Source organism: Staurois parvus, unplaced genomic scaffold (genome assembly GCF_062004578.1).
Source record: "Staurois parvus isolate SC_StPar_1 unplaced genomic scaffold, SC_StPar_1.0 ptg000077l, whole genome shotgun sequence".
Lineage (NCBI taxonomy): Eukaryota > Metazoa > Chordata > Amphibia > Anura > Ranidae > Staurois > Staurois parvus.
In genome coordinates this window covers 3450968-3467751 of record NW_028317873.1, presented here as the reverse complement: position 1 = coordinate 3467751, position 16784 = coordinate 3450968, and the positions used below count along the sequence as shown (strand labels likewise).

At 46.6% G+C, this 16784-nt stretch overlaps 1 protein-coding gene across 2 annotated transcripts in view; it reads left to right on the top strand.

Moving 5' to 3' along the window:
- The window catches only part of STX17 (syntaxin 17), a 156090-nt gene that overhangs the window by 52697 nt on the left and 86609 nt on the right, over nt 1-16784 (top strand). For both annotated transcript variants that reach the window (XM_089669458.1, XM_089669457.1), the window contains exon 3: nt 6297-6362. In XM_089669458.1, the coding sequence (XP_089525584.1) occupies nt 6297-6362 (66 nt within the window). The remainder of the gene's footprint in view (nt 1-6296; nt 6363-16784) is intronic.

The following is a 16784-nucleotide window of genomic DNA, read 5'->3' as shown; positions in this document are numbered from 1 at the left end:
GTCTGATGGGCTTCTTTAAGGCCTCTATTGAAATTTATGTAAATGTACACTATATGTAAAGTGCTGCCTAAATTGTCAACTCAACATAAATACATGTAATAAACAGATATCTTAATCTCTGTTTGCTTAGGGGTCATTACAGAGGAATTCCTATAGACAGTGCACAGAATAAATTAATACACCCCTTTTGAAAATTAAGATTTTAATCAATATTTCAATGAACACAAGAACAATTTTAAAATTTTTTACAAAACTGAGTTGTATAGAACATTTGTTTAGCTCATTACGTGAAAGTAAGGTTAATAATATAATTAAAAATACAAAATCTTCAGTTTTGCTCAAATTAGTTGATGCAAAAATACACCCAACAAAAACTACTACATCTAATATTTTTTATAACCTCCATGATTTGTAAGGACAGCACCAAGTTTTCTAGGCATGGAATGGACAAATTGGCGACATACTGCAACATCTATCTTCTTCCATTCTTCAAGAACAATCTCTTTTAGAGCCTGGATACTGGATGAAGAGTGATGCTCAGCATGTCTCTTCAGAATCCCCATAGGGGTTCGATTGGATTTAGATCAGGAGACATACTTGGCAACTGAATCACATTCACCCTGTTCTTCAGAAATGCAACTGTGGCTATTAATTGTGTGTTTTGGATCATTGTCATGTTGGAAAAGTGCCTGATGACCAAGTACATGAAGTGATTGTAGCATCTTCTCTTTCAATATAGAGCAGTACATCTGTGAATTCATGATACCATCAATGAAATGCAGCTCCCTGACACCAGCAGCACTCATGCAGTCCCACAGAAGGACACTGCCACCACCATGTTTCACTGTAGGCACCATGCATTTTTCTTTCTACTCTCCACCTTTGCAGCACCATATAGTTTTTAAGCCATCAGTTACAAAAACATTTATTTTGGTCTCATCACTCCAGAGTACAGAGTCCTTGTAGTCGTTTTCTTTTCAACATCGGCCTTGGCAAATTCTAGGATTGCTTTTTTGTGCATGGGCTTTAGGAGAGGCTTCATTCCTGGACGACACCCATGCATTTCATTCCTCTGCAGTGTGTGCCATATTGTGTCATGGGAAATAATCACTCTAGTTTGGCTTTCTACTTCTATAGCTAACTGCAGTGGACTTGCATGGTGATTTTCTTCAACCCTTCTCATCAGAAGACATTCCATTCGAGGTGTTCATTTTCATGAACTGCCTGGACGTCTCTGTGAGATGGTTGCAATTCCGTCTTTGTTAAATTTTTATATCCCTTTTGTATTTTGTAGTTTAGTGTCCCATAGAAAATGTTGATTCTGAAAGGAAAGTAAAGGTTTTCTGACAATTTTGTTGGGGTGTACTTATTTATGCTGAACACTGTACATTATTTCTCTTTCACAGGCATGATTTAAACTCAGGTGAAACTGTGGTCCATTGTCACACACTAGTTCCTTTGCTTACTTTCTTGTTGAATATTGTGGAGAGAAATTTAATTACAGTAACAGATGTTATATTTGAAACAAATTAATTTTCTGACCATGTACTCTAGTAATCCATTAGTTTTATAGCAAATCAGCAATCCACAGATGCCACTGTGACAGGACCAGCAGTATCAATAGCAAGCTTCTCTAAAGCAGAGTCTAAACATGGCCCTAGATAGAGTGGTGAGGTGTGTGACAGGAGATATGTCATGACTCTGACAAGTAGCGCAAGATTTTATGTCATTTATTACTTTGCCATTCATGCCTGGCCACTAGTTTAGTTCATGTAGTCTTAGCTTTGTTTTTACAAGTTTTTGTGGATACTCATGTACGAATCACATAACATGTTGTCTTGGGGTCTCTGGCGCTAGAAAGTGATTAAGGTTCCTGAACTATATAGCCATACAGTATACATAAATTATTGTACATGTAAAAATTGTAAAAAAGTGACAATTACAGTTCAATCCCCACAATCTGCAATGACAGCCTCTCTGTTTCTCTCAGGAAATGTTTACTTTAAAGTAAAATTACTTTTTGCCTATAGTAGGGAAAGTAGCAGTTTGCTTTATAGTAGGCATATAAGCAGCTTATGTTCATGTTCTTCTGCCCTCCTGATCCATTACCAAAGACCTGAGATTTACTTGATATTTCAGCCCTGATTTACATTGTTGCATTCCAGAATGCATGACAAGTGAAATAACATGAGTTTCTATGGAGACTGCTCACATATATGCAGTGCGATTCCAACACGGTTTTAAAAAGGGTCCTGTGCGAGTTTAGTGAAGTGCGTTCGAATTTGTAGCTACATAGACTTGAATGGAAATCACTTGGCTATCCTAAGATAACACGATTCCAGTACATTTTCTGCAAGTCTTTCCTTTGTTTCCTATCTCCCATTGTCAGGGGAAAAGACGAGGAAGCCCGGGCAAATGCACCATTGCTCAATATGGCCACATCAATTCGCGCAAAGAAGTGCGCATAGGCGGGCGGCACGTAATCGTGCATTCCTGTGCACGAAAATGCACCGACACACAGAAGGTGCACTAATTGCTGACACTCAGTGGTCTTTATAAGGACTGCAGCTCTGCTCAGTGATTGCTGGATTATCGTCAGCCCCTCCCTTTCCTGTGTTCCTGAGTTTACTGCTGATTATCCGTTACCGACCTGGCTTGCTCCTGACCTTGTTCCTGTCTGCTGCTCTGTGTATGACCCCAGCCTGCTCCTGACCTTATTCCTGCCTGCTGCTCTGTGTATGACCCGGGCTTACTCCTGACCTTGCTCCTGTCTGATGCTCTGTGTATGACCCTGGCATGATCCTGACCTTGCTCCTGTCTGCTGCTGCTGCTCTGTGTATGACCCTGGCATGATCCTGACCTTGCTCCTGTCTGCTGCTGCTCTGTGTATGATCCTGGCTTGATACTGACCTTGCTCCTGTCTGATGCTCTGTGTATGACCCGGGCTTTCTCCTGACCTTGCTCCTGTCTGATGCTCTGTGTATGACCCGGGCTTACTCCTGACCTTGCTCCTGTCTGATGCTCTGTGTATGACCCGGGCTTACTCCTGACCTTGCTCCTGTCTGCTGCTGCTCTCTGTATGACCCTGGCATGATCCTGACCTTGTTCCTGTCTGCTGCTGCTCTGTGTATGATCCTGGCTTGATCCTGACCTTGCTCCTGTCTGATGCTCTGTGTATGACCCGGGCTTACTCCTGACCTTGCTCCTGTCTGATGCTCTGTGTATGACCCTGGCGTGATCCTGACCTTGCTCCTGTCTGCTGCTGCTCTGTGTATGACCCTGGCATGATCCTGACCTTGCTCCTGTCTGCTGCTGCTCTGTGTATGATCCTGGCTTGATTCTGACCTTGCTCCTGTCTGATGCTCTGTGTATGACCCGGGCTTTCTCCTGACCTTGCTCCTGTCTGATGCTCTGTGTATGACCCGGGCTTACTTCTGACCTTGCTCCTGTCTGATGCTCTGTGTATGACCCGGGCTTACTCCTGACCTTGCTCCTGTCTGCTGCTGCTCTGTGTATGACCCTGGCATGATCCTGACCTTGCTCCTGTCTGCTGCTGCTCTGTGTATGACCCTGGCATGATCCTGACCTTGCTCCTGTCTGCTGCTGCTCTGTGTATGATCCTGGCTTGATCCTGACCTTGCTCCTGTCTGATGCTCTGTGTATGACCCGGGCTTTCTCCTAACCTTGCTCCTGTCTGATGCTCTGTGTATGACCCGGGCTTACTCCTGACCTTGCTCCTGTCTGATGCTCTGTGTATGACCCGGGCTTTCTCCTGACCTTGCTCCTGTCTGATGCTCTGTGTATGACCCGGGTTTACTCCTGACCTTGCTCCTGTCTGATGCTCTGTGTATGACCCTGGCATGATCCTGACCTTGCTCCTGTCTGCTGCTGCTCTGTGTATGACCCGGGCTTGATCCTGACCTTGCTCCTGTCTGCTGCTGCTCTGTGTGTGACCCTGGCATGATCCTGACCTTGCTCCTGTCTGCTGCTGCTCTGTGTATGACCCTGGCATGATCCTGACCTTGCTCCTGTCTGCTGCTGCTCTGTGTATGATCCTGGCTTGATCCTGAACTTGCTCCTGTCTGATGCTCTGTGTATGACCCGGGCTTCTCCTGACCTTGCTCCTGTCTGATGCTGTGTATGACCCGGGCTTACTCCTGACCTTGCTCCTGTCTGATGCTCTGTGTATGATCCTGACCTTGTTCTTGTCTGCTGCTGCTCTGTGTATGACCCGAGCTTGATCCTGACCTTGCTCCTGTCTGCTGCTGCTCTGTGTATGACCCTGGCATGATCCTGACCTTGCTCCTGTCTGCTGCTGCTCTGTGTATGACCCTGGTATGATCCTGACCTTGCTCCTGTCTGCTGCTGCTCTGTGTATGACCCTGGCATGATCCTGACCTTGCTCCTGTCTGCTGCTGCTCTGTGTATGATCCTGGCTTGATCCTGTCTGCTGCTGCTCTGTGTATGATCCTGGCTTGATCCTGACCTTGCCCCTGTCTGATGCTCTGTGTATGACCCGGGCTTACTCCTGACCTTGCTCCTGTCTGCTGCTGCTCTGTGTATGATCCTGGCTTGATCCTGTCTGCTGCTGCTCTGTGTATGATCCTGGCTTGATCCTGACCTTGCCCCTGTCTGATGCTCTGTGTATGACCCGGGCTTACTCCTGACCTTGCTCCTGTCTGCTGCTGCTCTGTGTATGATCCTGGCTTGATCCTGACCTTGCTCCTGTCTGCTGTTCCATATTGATCCTGGCTCTGGCTACTGACTACTCTACCCATCCTCCAGGATCCACGTGTTCTCTGGACAAATTCCTCCTGCAACTGGAGCACCCACGGGTTCCATCTCATCAGGCATCTCCAAGCAGCAACACCACTGGCGACCCATGCTTCTTTGGGCACTGCACCTACTGTTTCCACCTCCAGGGGTGCACTGCACTTAGCCGTAAAGGGAGCCCTCTCTCTGTTGCAGCCTCTGGTGAGGTACGTGACACCCATCCCTGGTTCATGTCAGGAGAGAGACAGAGAGAGAGACTGACTGAGAACACTGCTAAATTGCACCTGAATCGCTGAACAACTACCCCTTGAAATGGCACTGAAACTGGCATGAAAGTTGGGCCACATCTATGTGAACGTAACCTCAGATTTATAGAAACTAGTGACATCTTCCACAAAACAGGGATTGATGTTTGTGCAGACCAGGGCAGCAGTGTATCATGGGGATGTACAGACTACGTATGCGGACTCTTATGAGGTGAACATTTGCTGCAGATTTGAAATGTTTATCCGTCTTTTTTCCCATACCATAGGGGTTCAGTATAGGCGAACCAAGTCTTCGGTTGATATATTATCTAGCACTCATCTTGCATTAGACATTTTCTTAGGGTTTCTTCCTCTTCATTCCATCACTTAATTTAATGCCCATAATGACTGGCTAGTTTTTTCTCTTCTCTTCTTGTGCCTATACTCGCTTGTCTCTAAAACAAATTGTCCAGCAAATCTGCAGATTTACAAGCGTTCTCTCCACTTATTGATGACAATAGACCCTCCTCATCTCTTCTCTGTGGGTTTTCTTCTACCATGCACCCATGACAAAGGACATTCTTAAAGGGTTAGCTTAGGGAACTGCAAAGGATTAACCCTGTCCACACTTGGTCCAGCCTGTGAAGGCGGACACAAACACATTTGCACACAAACACATGCGTTACCCAACCAGAAAAGGTACCAGAGTGATTTTGGTTTCCTTGGGAACCAGAAGATAGGACATAGCTTAAGAGCAGCTCACCTAACCTGCATAACCTACATTCCCTATCCGAGCACAGTTCATTCTGGAGACTCCATCTACTCTGGCTGACCCACCAGAAATTTGGTATGGATATTTCTGCTTGAGACACTGCATATGCAGGAACAGATCCACAGGATGCAAACACTGTGTTTTAAAGTATCAGTTATCCCAAAGGTTAATATTAAATGTTATTTTATTCAGAAGATAGGGGTGGTTTGAGAATAATGTCACATATCAAATGTCAGCAGCTATCTCTAACAGTTGCGAACATGTAAAACCTTGAGAAGGGAGGGGGTGAGAGAGAGAGCATTCTAAGAGAAAGTTCAGTCTGTGTAGCAGATGGACATTGCTAACAAAATTGATTCTCCTGTGCTTAAATGAACAATATACTGAAATTCTGTGCCAGCCTAGTAAGTTCAAAGTACAGGTTCATTTGAAGGAATATGCTCATTGATTTCTAAATGTTGCTGAAGATAGGAGGCTTTTGTCTTAATTTACCTTTTTTCTTTCTTTAGTATCGAAAATGTAAATCATGGGATCAGTTGCATAAAGAGCATATTAACGCTGGACGTACTGTGCAAGTAAGTAACATGAATAAATAAAATTTGAACACGTGCAGTCTTGTAATGCCTTAGGTTTCTGATGTAGTTCATGATGTAGTTCATGCCCTGAGATCTTGCCTCACTTGTAACATCTGAAAGTACCACTGGACAATAATGAGGTGGATTTGAAATTAACTGCCTGCTACGATGCTACAATGCCAAAACACACACACACATATATACACACACACACACACACACACACACACACACGCACGCCCCCCTGCAATCTCCCTGTGCCAAGAAGACATCTGTTAAAGTAAAATGTTTGCAGCTGCAGCACTCCTTGTAGATCACTCTGATCTCCAGAGGGGGTTGCAGACTGCTGTGAAGTACTTAAGAGAGTCCTAAGACAGGGACTTACCATCATTACCCTCTTGAAGGCTAGGAAATTGGCTTCTTACAAAGTCTACCATCACACCTGGAAGGCCTATTTTGCTTGGTTGGAGTCAAAAAAATATCACCTCGCAAAATGCTTCATGCTTTCAAAGCAACAACAGTTCCTTGAATGCGTATATAAATGAAGGGACTGATCCTAGAGTGGATAAAAAAAGTTGTGAAATAATAAATCCTAAATATACTAGTTCACCCACTTCATCCATAAAAGTGTGATTCTAGATCCTCCGGATCAAGGAAAGACTTGTCTATGATTTCATACAGTGTTTGGGAGGATAGAACAGTCCTCAGAAGTGAATATCTAGAATCACAGGAAAGGCTCTTAACTGATCAAATCTTCCAAGCAATAGTAGTAGCATCCATGAACTGGAACTAGCCCGTTTGAGTGATAAAGCCAATATTTATACACTGTGTAGACATCCAGGAACTTTGAGTGCTTTTGATGTGGAAAAGTTCTCAAGGTGGATTTAGCCTATAGTTTTATTATAGGTGCAAATATCCACACATAGATCTCTATAGGGACCACCGAGATAGCATCTGTGCATGGCTTGGATATCACCCATATTACTGGGAGTCCATAAAGCAGATGATCATAAAACGTCTGCTCACTCTCATGGACATTCAAGCAACTTAATTTCAGGTGTAAAAGCAAAAGTCCATCCATCATGGAGAGATATAAAGAGCACCACCACAGGATCAAATGGGGAAAAGACTGATGTCTGACCAGTTTAGTTGGAATTCCAACTTTGTCAAAGACTACCCAGCCACAGTAGTGTAAACTCTTAAATATCAGTTCAGTAATAATGATGGCATCCATACAGGCAGAGAACACCAGCATTCCAGCTCCTTTTCCCTTAATACCAGGGTATTCCATTGTCTCACCTAGTCCCTCCCACCTGGAAAAGCCCACCGAAGACACATTGGCAGTTTGTCATCACATCCGCACACTGGAAGTGCCACGACACACAAAGTCACAGCATATAAAACGTTATGACGCACATGTTTACACAATGCCATGATGGGCTGTGTACGACACAGGAAGAGAGTAGCTTTGTCTGATGCTGAATGTGTAGATAGAGGGCATGGAACACTCAAGGGAGTAGGGGTGGGAAGGGGGTCCATCAAAAGGAAAATGAAGTTTTGAAGGAGATGGTTGATTAAACACAGTTAAACAATTCATCTCTTGCACACAGGGATTACATTTGTGTTGGTGGATCACTAACAAAGAACAGGCGTTTTGGGAAGGGGAGATGGGAGGCACAGGAGGAAGAGGAAAGGATCTCAGCCAGGGAGAGGAAAACAGGAAGAGGAAGGGAGGCTGTGCACAAATGGGGGTATCCACTCCTGGTTTAACTGCACAAGCACGAAGTGGGAGGGATGGCCCAGCTCCAAGAGACAGGGGATAGAACAATATATGCACCGGATGGGCAAACAATAGATGAAAGTGACTTTAAAATCATTAACCTTTCCAATATGAACCTCTCTGCTGCACAGATTTGTTTTCTGTCTAAGTGTTTGAGTTTCTGCCCTTGTTTGAAGGGTGTGTGTATTTGTTTGCTGTATGGGAAGAAAGACATGTGGAGGATACTGAAGTTGATTTAATTGACATAGCTTTAGAACTGGTTGATGGAATTCAGAGATGTTATAATGGAGGGGAATACATTGTCATGTCAAAACTGGAAGATGTGGATTTACATCGTCGGCAGTAGCTGGAGTGTAGTGTTTTGTGGCTGCAGTTACCAGAGAATTGAAAGCAGTGAACTTTGGAAAGATGGCACATGACAATCTTACAGGGGAAGAACAAGTTGCTTTGGAAAAACATAAGAACTACCACAACATTGTGATCAAGCCTGGCGACAAGGGGGGAAATCTTGTTATCCTGCATTGACATAAATATGTGTTGTGTTATAAATATATGATGTGTATGTGTCAAAAGATCTTAAAAATTAAGAAAGGGTACACAGGATACCAACCACCTTGTCATCATTGATTTGGTTCAGGTACATTGACGACGTCTTAATCCTCTGGCATGGTGAACCACAGGAAGTTGTGAGGTTTTCTGGATGTATTGGGACAAAATTAGTTCAATTTGTAATTTAGGTACGCTTGTGATGCTAGGACTGTTATATTTCTTGAGCTCATGATTCAGAATATGGGAAATGGTTCCCTTACCACAAAACATTTCAGGCAACCTGCATCCTCAGTCTCTTGAGGGTGGTAGCTTCTATCCAAGGCCCCTGATCAAAGTGGTCTTGTATTTAAGAGCTAAAAGAAATTGTACATTACTTTATGACTTTGAACAAGAGGCTTCCTCCCTCAGGGAGAGGTTTTTGAGGAGGGGGAACAAATGAATGTGGCTAACTAAAGCCTGCACAAGAGCCAAAAAAAGCAATAAATAGAATTTCCTGTATAGGAGGCAACACATTCAGGAGAACCAGATAGGTCTTTGTATGCAGTACACTACCTCTTCCCAGGAAATTCTCAACCTATGCCACAAACTTTGGCATTTGCTGATGGATGATGACCAATTAAAAGATTTGTTTTGGAAAAACTTGTGGATATTTACCACAGGGATTGGTCTTGAAAAGATTTACTTGTATACAGCTTGGTACGTATGGATAAGCAGTGGGATAGTGTCAGGGAGTGGTTCAGCGCAGATATGCGAGTACGCTAGTTCACATAACTGGCACTTCTCCAGCTTGGCGCTCTTGAATGCAGAGAAATGCACAAAGGCATGTGGCATGCCTGCTGACATGCACATGCAGTCACAAAAGCTGGCTCCAAAAGCCCTATTTAGGGAAGAAGGCAGCTTTGAAAAGTTGCTGGATGAACTTCAGCTCCTGAATCTCCTTGTCTCCCAGAGGATCTGCCAAGAGGAGTGGGCTAAAATCCCTCGTGAGTATTGTGCAAACCTGGTGGCAAACTACAGGAAACGTCTGACCTCTGTGATTGCCAACAAGGGATTTTCCACCAAGTACTAAGTCATGTTTTGTGAAGGGGAACAAATACTTATTTCCCTCACGAACAAGCAAGTCAGTGCATAATTTGTTAGACATGCATTTCTTTAGAATTTTTTTATTGCTATTTTGTCTCTCAGTGTTACAATACACCTACCATTCGATTTTTAGACTGATCATTTCTTTGTGAGTGGGCAAATATTCAAAATCAACAGGGGATCAAATACATATTTTCTTCACTGTGTGTGTGTATATATATCTTCCGTTTGAGCAGTGCTATGTGGATAAAACATTTTTTTCTAGTTATATTTTTTTTTTTACCAGTAATAGTTTTTAATTAAGATATACAAATGTGCAGGTAAAGTAAAAAATACAATAGAGAACAGTAGAAAATGCAAATATTGACAGCAAAAATCAGTATATGAGCATTAAAAAAAGGCAGTAGTGAAAGGCACACAGCAATACATCATAATTAGAGATGAGCGCATTATTCAAAAATTCGGTTCGGCTGATTCGCCGAATTCGCCGAATAAATTCGCTTCGAGCCGAATATATTCGCTGCGAATTTAACTTATAAAAAGGGTGTTTCTAGGCTTCAGAGAGCCTTTATATTAGTGCAGAACACTGTACATTTAATTTAAATGCCCTTGGAGTCTGCTGGGGAAGAGAAATAATACTGTCAGTCAGTATGACATGCAGATGAGTGCCGTCGATCTTAGAATCACCGCACACTTCACTCATTTGGGCAGTCACGGGGCCAAAACCAGAGTGTGGAGCCACAGTGTGGCGGTGGAGGCAGCAGAAATGGGAGGCCATACAGCACCCTATGACAAAATGGAACCCACCAGCAGTGTGAGGAGACCTGAAAGTGGCACATGGCAGAGTGTGGCGATGGAGACAGCAGCAATGGGAGGCCGTACAGGGACCCATGACACATTCTGGACCTGGCAGCAGCATGAGGAGGCGGTACAGGGGCCCATGACAGATTACGGGCCTGGCAGCAGCATGAGGAGTCGGTACCGGGGCCCATGGCAGATTACGGGCCTGGCAGCAGCATGAGGAGGCGGTACAGGGGCCCATGGCAGAGTGGTGGAGCGTAAGCAGCTAAAATTGAAGGCCATACAGAGGCCTATGTTAAAAAGTCCCCCCAGCAGCAGCGTGGGGAGACGACTATCAAGAGTCCAATGGCAGAGTGGCGGAGCAGAAGCAGCTTCAATTGAAGGCCATACGCAGGCCTAGGTTTAAAAGTCCCTCACAGTTAATTCCAATAACGAACTCTACTCCTCCGTGCAATCTACTTACGAGACCCTGGGCAGTTCTGGGTCCAATTTGTGGTAGAGACTGGTTTTGTTCAGCCATGCTTGAGCGAGTAATAACAGGTCTGTGCTGCCCTTTAGTGTCTGGCTTAATGCGCACAACACTGAACGTCCCAGCGTTTGTCAACGATTTGCCGTTAAGTGATGCAAACCCACTGAACCACGTTCATGAGGAGCCGGTACAGGGGGCCATGAATCAGTATGGACCTGGCAGCAGCGTGAGCAGACGACAGAGGCACATGGCGCAGGGTGGCGGTGTAGGCAGCATTATTCTGAAGCCATACACAGGCCTAGGTTAAAAAGCGGAAGCCGTCAGCAGCGTGAGCAGACGACAGAGACACATGGCGCAGGGTGCCGGTGGATGCAGCAGTATTCGGAAGCCAAACACAGGCCTCGGTTAAAAAGCGGAAGCCGTCAGCAGCGTGAGCAGACGACAGAGGCACATGGCGCAGGGTGGCGGTGGAGGCAGCAGCAATGGAAGGCCATACAGCACCCTATCACAAAATGGAACCCACCAACAGTGTAAGGAGACCTGAAAGTGGCACATGGCAGAGTCTGGCGATGAAGTCAGCAGCAATGGGAGGCCGTACAGGGACCCATGACACACTCTGGACCTGGCAGCAGCAAGAGGAGGCGGTACAGGGGCCCATGGCAGAGTGGCGAAGCGTAAGCAGCTTAAATTGAAGGCCATACAGAGGCCTATGTTAAAAAGTCCCCCCAGCAGCAGTGTGGGGAGACGACTATCAAGAGTCCAATGGCAGAGTGGCGGAGCAGAAGCAGCTTCAATTGAGGGCCATACACAGGCCTAGGTTAAAAAGTCCCCCCAGCAGCAGCGTGGGGAGACGACTATCAAGAGTCCAATGGCAGAGTGGCGGAGCGGAAGCAGCTTCAATTGAAGGCCATACACAGGCCTAGGTTAAAAAGTCCCCCCAGCAGTAGTGTGGGGAGACGACTATCAAGAGTCCAATGGCTGAGTGGCGATCCGGGAAGTCAGCGTTGTGATTGCAGATGCAATGCAGAGATTCTATGAGGTGATGCCGTGGGTGCGAAGAAGATCATATACCGTCGTACTTCCATCCATAAGACAGAACAACCTGCGAACCGGGAGCTTTATTGCCCTGACCCGCTGAGCAGCTTCTGGGATACCCAAGAGGCCCATGGCAGAGTGGCGGAGCGTAAGCAGCTTCAATTAAAGGCCATACAGAGGCCTATGTTAAAAAGTCCCCCCAGCAGCAGTGTGGGGAGACGACTATCAAGAGTCCAATGGCTGAGTGGCGATCCGGGAAGTCAGCGTTGTGATTGCAGATGCAATGCAGAGATTCTATGAGGTGATGCCGTGGGTGCGAAGAAGATCATATACCGTCGTACTTCCATCCATAAGACGGAACAACCTGCGAACCGGGAGCTTTATTGCCCTGACCCGCTGAGCAGCTTCTGGGATACCCAAGAGTTTGGCTTCTGTGGGGAATATGGTTGAAAACTGAAACTTAAAGGCATGTTGACGGAAGGGCACCAGTGTCAGTGCTCCGGAGGGAATATATTCAAAGCTGACACTTAAAGGTATATCGACGGTCAGAGACCACAGGAAGTGGAGCTTGCGTCTTAAATCGACTGAATGTGGCAGACGTGAAACGTCTACGGGCCGTATATGAAACGTGTTGTTCCTCTTTCTGGAATAAGTGTTGGAAATGGCCACTCTTTTTGGTGTGGCGTTTTGTCTATTTAATTCCGATAACGGACTCTACTCCTCCGTGCAATCTAGTTACGAGACCCTGGGCAGGTCTGGGTCCAATTTGTGGTAGAGACTGGTTTTGTTCAGCCATGCTTGAGCGAGTAATAACAGGTCTGTGCTGCCCTTTGGTGTCTGGCTTAATGCGCACAACACTGAACGTCCCAGCATTTGTCAACGATTTGCCGTTAAGTGATGCAAACCCGCTGAACCACGTTCATGAGGAGCCGGTACAGGGGGCCATGAATCAGTATGGACCTGGCAGCAGTGTGAGGAGACCCGAAAGTGGCACATGGCGCAGGGTGGCGGTGGAGGCAGCAGTATTCGGAAGACATACACAGGACTAGTTTAAAAAGCGGAAGCCGTCAGCAGCGTGAGCAGACGACAGAGGCACATGGCGCAGGGTGGCGGTGGAGGCAGCAGTATTCGGAAGCCATACACAGGCCTAGGTTAAAAAGCGGAAGCCGTCAGCAGCGTGAGCAGACGACAGAGGCACATGGCGCAGGGTGGCGGTGGAGGCAGCAGTATTCGGAAGCCATACACAGGCCTAGGTTTAAAACTGGAACCCAGCAGCGTGAGCAGACGACAAAGACGCACATGGCAGAGGATGGATCTGGCAGCAGTATGAGAAGGCGGTACAGGGGCCCGTGGCACAGTGTGGTGATGGGGGCTACAGCAACTGGATGCCAGAAAGTGGCCGATAGGGCTATATACTGCATGGAATTATAAAGTTGTAAAGACAGCGGCCTATAAGGCTATACACACTATAACAATCATGACTTGATTGACCATTGGCCTATAAGGCTATACACAGCATGAATATCATGACTTATTCTGAGAGTGGTTTGGAAGGCTATATACAAAAAGTAATTCATGAGCTGTCCGGACAGCGGACAATAAGTGCATATATACAAATCAATTCATCAGCTGTCCAGCCAGCGGCCTCAAAGGCGACACATATAGAAAGCAATGCATGAGCTGTTCAGACAGCGGCCTCTAAGGCGACAGATATACAAAGCAATTCCCGAGGTGTTCAGGGAGCGGCCTGAACGGCTAGGTTATTACTAAATATATTTTTGTGGCCAAACATCGGCCTATAAATAGATGTCTACACAGTGACAAAAAATTATGTCGCCAGACAGCGGCCCCTAAGGCGACAGATATACAAAGCAATTCCCGAGGTGTTCAGTGAGCGGCTTGAACGGCTAGGTTATTACTAAATATATCTTTCTGGCCAAACATCGGCCTATAAATAGATGTCTACACAGTGACAAAAAAGTAGGTCGCCTTACAGCGGCGTATCCTACAAATTGACATTATAAGAAATGGTTTAGACCAAAAAAAAAAAAAAAAACTTTGATGCGATGCTATACCTTAGTAGATTGTGGAAAGTCGACAAGTCAAGCGTAACTGTGTACATTACAGAAAATCTTAACAAGACAACCAAACATGTGGCCAAACCATGACCGATACAACAAGTTAACAATGTAAGAAACAGGAGGGGGCCAAACTGTGACCAATAAATAAACAGTCCACCTCATTGATGAGATGGACAACACGTGTCAAATAAATATTTAAAAAAATTGCTATTCCATCGGTCTGGAACTGGTCGACTATAAATAATTAAAAAGTTTAAATTCATGTGACAGTCGTCCAGCGACGTATAAATAATTTAAAAACACCAATTCATGAGGGGCCCGACCAGCAGAGTATAAGTCATTAAAAAGGTTCAATTCATGTGACGGTCGTCCAGCGAAGTATAAATAATTTAAAAACCCCAATTCATGAGGGGCCCGACCTGCAGAGTATAAGTCATTAAAAATGTGCAAAACATGAGTCGGCCGACCAGCAGCCTCTCAATAAAATATATATACAAATGTATGGATCAGGTGGAGGTCTTCCATTTGTCCCTAATAACATGTTTGGGGCATGATTCATGGCGGATTTAGTCAGTTGTGTCAGGAACTGGTGGTTTGAAATCCAGACTAATCCACGCCTGATTCATTTTCACAAACGTGAGTCTCTCCACACTTTGGGTGGACAGTCGTGTCCTCCGCGGAGTTACAATACCTCCTGCCGCACTAAACACGCGCTCCGATGCCACGCTACTGGCCGGGCATGACAGCCTTTCAAGGGCAAATTCAGCTAGTTGGGGCCAAAGGTCAAGTTTCGTTGCCCAGTAGTCAAGGGGATTGTCTACCTCGGTTGGCAGGGTGCTGTCCAAGTAGGCCCAAGCCTGTTGTTTGAGGTCCTGCTCCAGGTCCACCTGATGCTGCTGCTGCTGCGGCTGGTTAGTAGTTTCCTCACTGCGCTGGTGAAGAAAGCTACTCATCATCGACTGCAGACTGAGGCAGCCGCTGCTGGTGGAGCTGCCACTGCTCCTACCACCCCACCCCTCCCCTGCTGCCATGGCAGCGGAACGCGAGCGCACAGGGCCCACAGTGTCTGAGGATGGACGTTGGCGCAGAAAGGCAGAGACCAACTGACTACATAGGTGGTTTTTATAGTACGTTATTTTGGCCTCCCTCTCAGCAGGTGTGAAAAAGGCCACCATTTTTGAACGGTAGCGAGGGTCCAACAAGGTGGACAGCCAAAAGTCATCCCTCTGTCTGATGGTTATTATTCGGCTGTCGCTACGCAAGCAACCGAGCATGCTATGGGCCATTTGTGCCAAGGAATGCGAGGGACTCCCTGCCTCCATCTCCACAGCATACTGCCACGGTGCGTCTGGGTCCTCTGTCTCCTCCTCCTCCTCTACCAGATGCTCCTGCTCCTCCACTCCTGTCCGCTGAGTGGAAAAACCACCCATTTCACTCAATAATTCCTGAGCACCAATGTCCTCCTCTACCTCCTCCTCTTCTTCCTGTCCTGCCCCCACAGGGGTCATGTGGCGTTGAGATCTGTGCGCCACGTCTACCGCACCCTGACCAGCCATTGTTAACAGCATTTGTTCCAGGACGTGCAACAGAGGAATGACGTCGTTCATCCCATAGTCCTGCCGACTCACGAATAGCGTGGCCTCCTCAAAGGGCCTGAGCAAGCGGCAGGTGTCACGCATGAGCTGCCAATGGCTGACATTTAAGTTACACAGGGGAGTACCTTTATCCGTTTGTAACATCAGGAAATCGGTGATGGCCTTTCGCTGTTCGTAAAGGCGGTCTAACATATGTAGGGTTGAATTCCACCTTGTTGCAACGTCGCAGATCAGGCGATGCTGTGGAATTCCGTTCTGCCGCTGCAGCTCAAGGAGGGTGTGCTTTGCGGTGTAGGAATGGCTGAAATGCATGCAAAGTTTACGTGACATTTTAAGGATGTCTTGCAGTGGGATGGTGGATTTTAGGAACCGCTTGACAACCAGATTGAACACGTGAGCCATGCATGGCGCATGGCACAACCTTCCTTGACGCAGAGCAGACACCATGTTCTTTCCGTTGTCGGTCAACATGGTTCCGATTTTCAGTTTGCGCGGAGACAGCCATCTGTCGATTTCTCTGTTCATTACACTCAGAAGTTCCTCCCCTGTGTGACTACGTTCGCCAAGGCATACCAGGTGCAGCACAGCGTGACACCGTTGCGCCCTGCACATGTGATATGCCGGTCGGGTAATGGGACTTGGCACGGGGGTGGCGGCTGAGGACACGGCGGAAGAAGAGGTGGTAGAGGCGGACATCTTTGCTGGACCAAGGACGTGCAAACGTGGAGGCAAAAGCGGCGTGACCTGTCCAAGTTGCTGGTGCGGCTGTGCCGGCACCACATTCACCCAGTGGGCCGTAAATGACATGTACTGTCCCTGACCGTAGTTACAGCTCCACACGTCGGCGCTGCCGTGCACTTTGGCAGAGACCGACATGCTCAAAGACTGGCCCACCATCTCTTCTACATGTGAATGCAGGGCTGGCACTGCCTTTTTGGCGAAGAAATGCCGGCTTGGCACTCTCCACCGTGGCTCGGCACAAGCCATCATTTCTCGGAAAGGTGCTAAGTCCACCACTTGGAAAGGGAG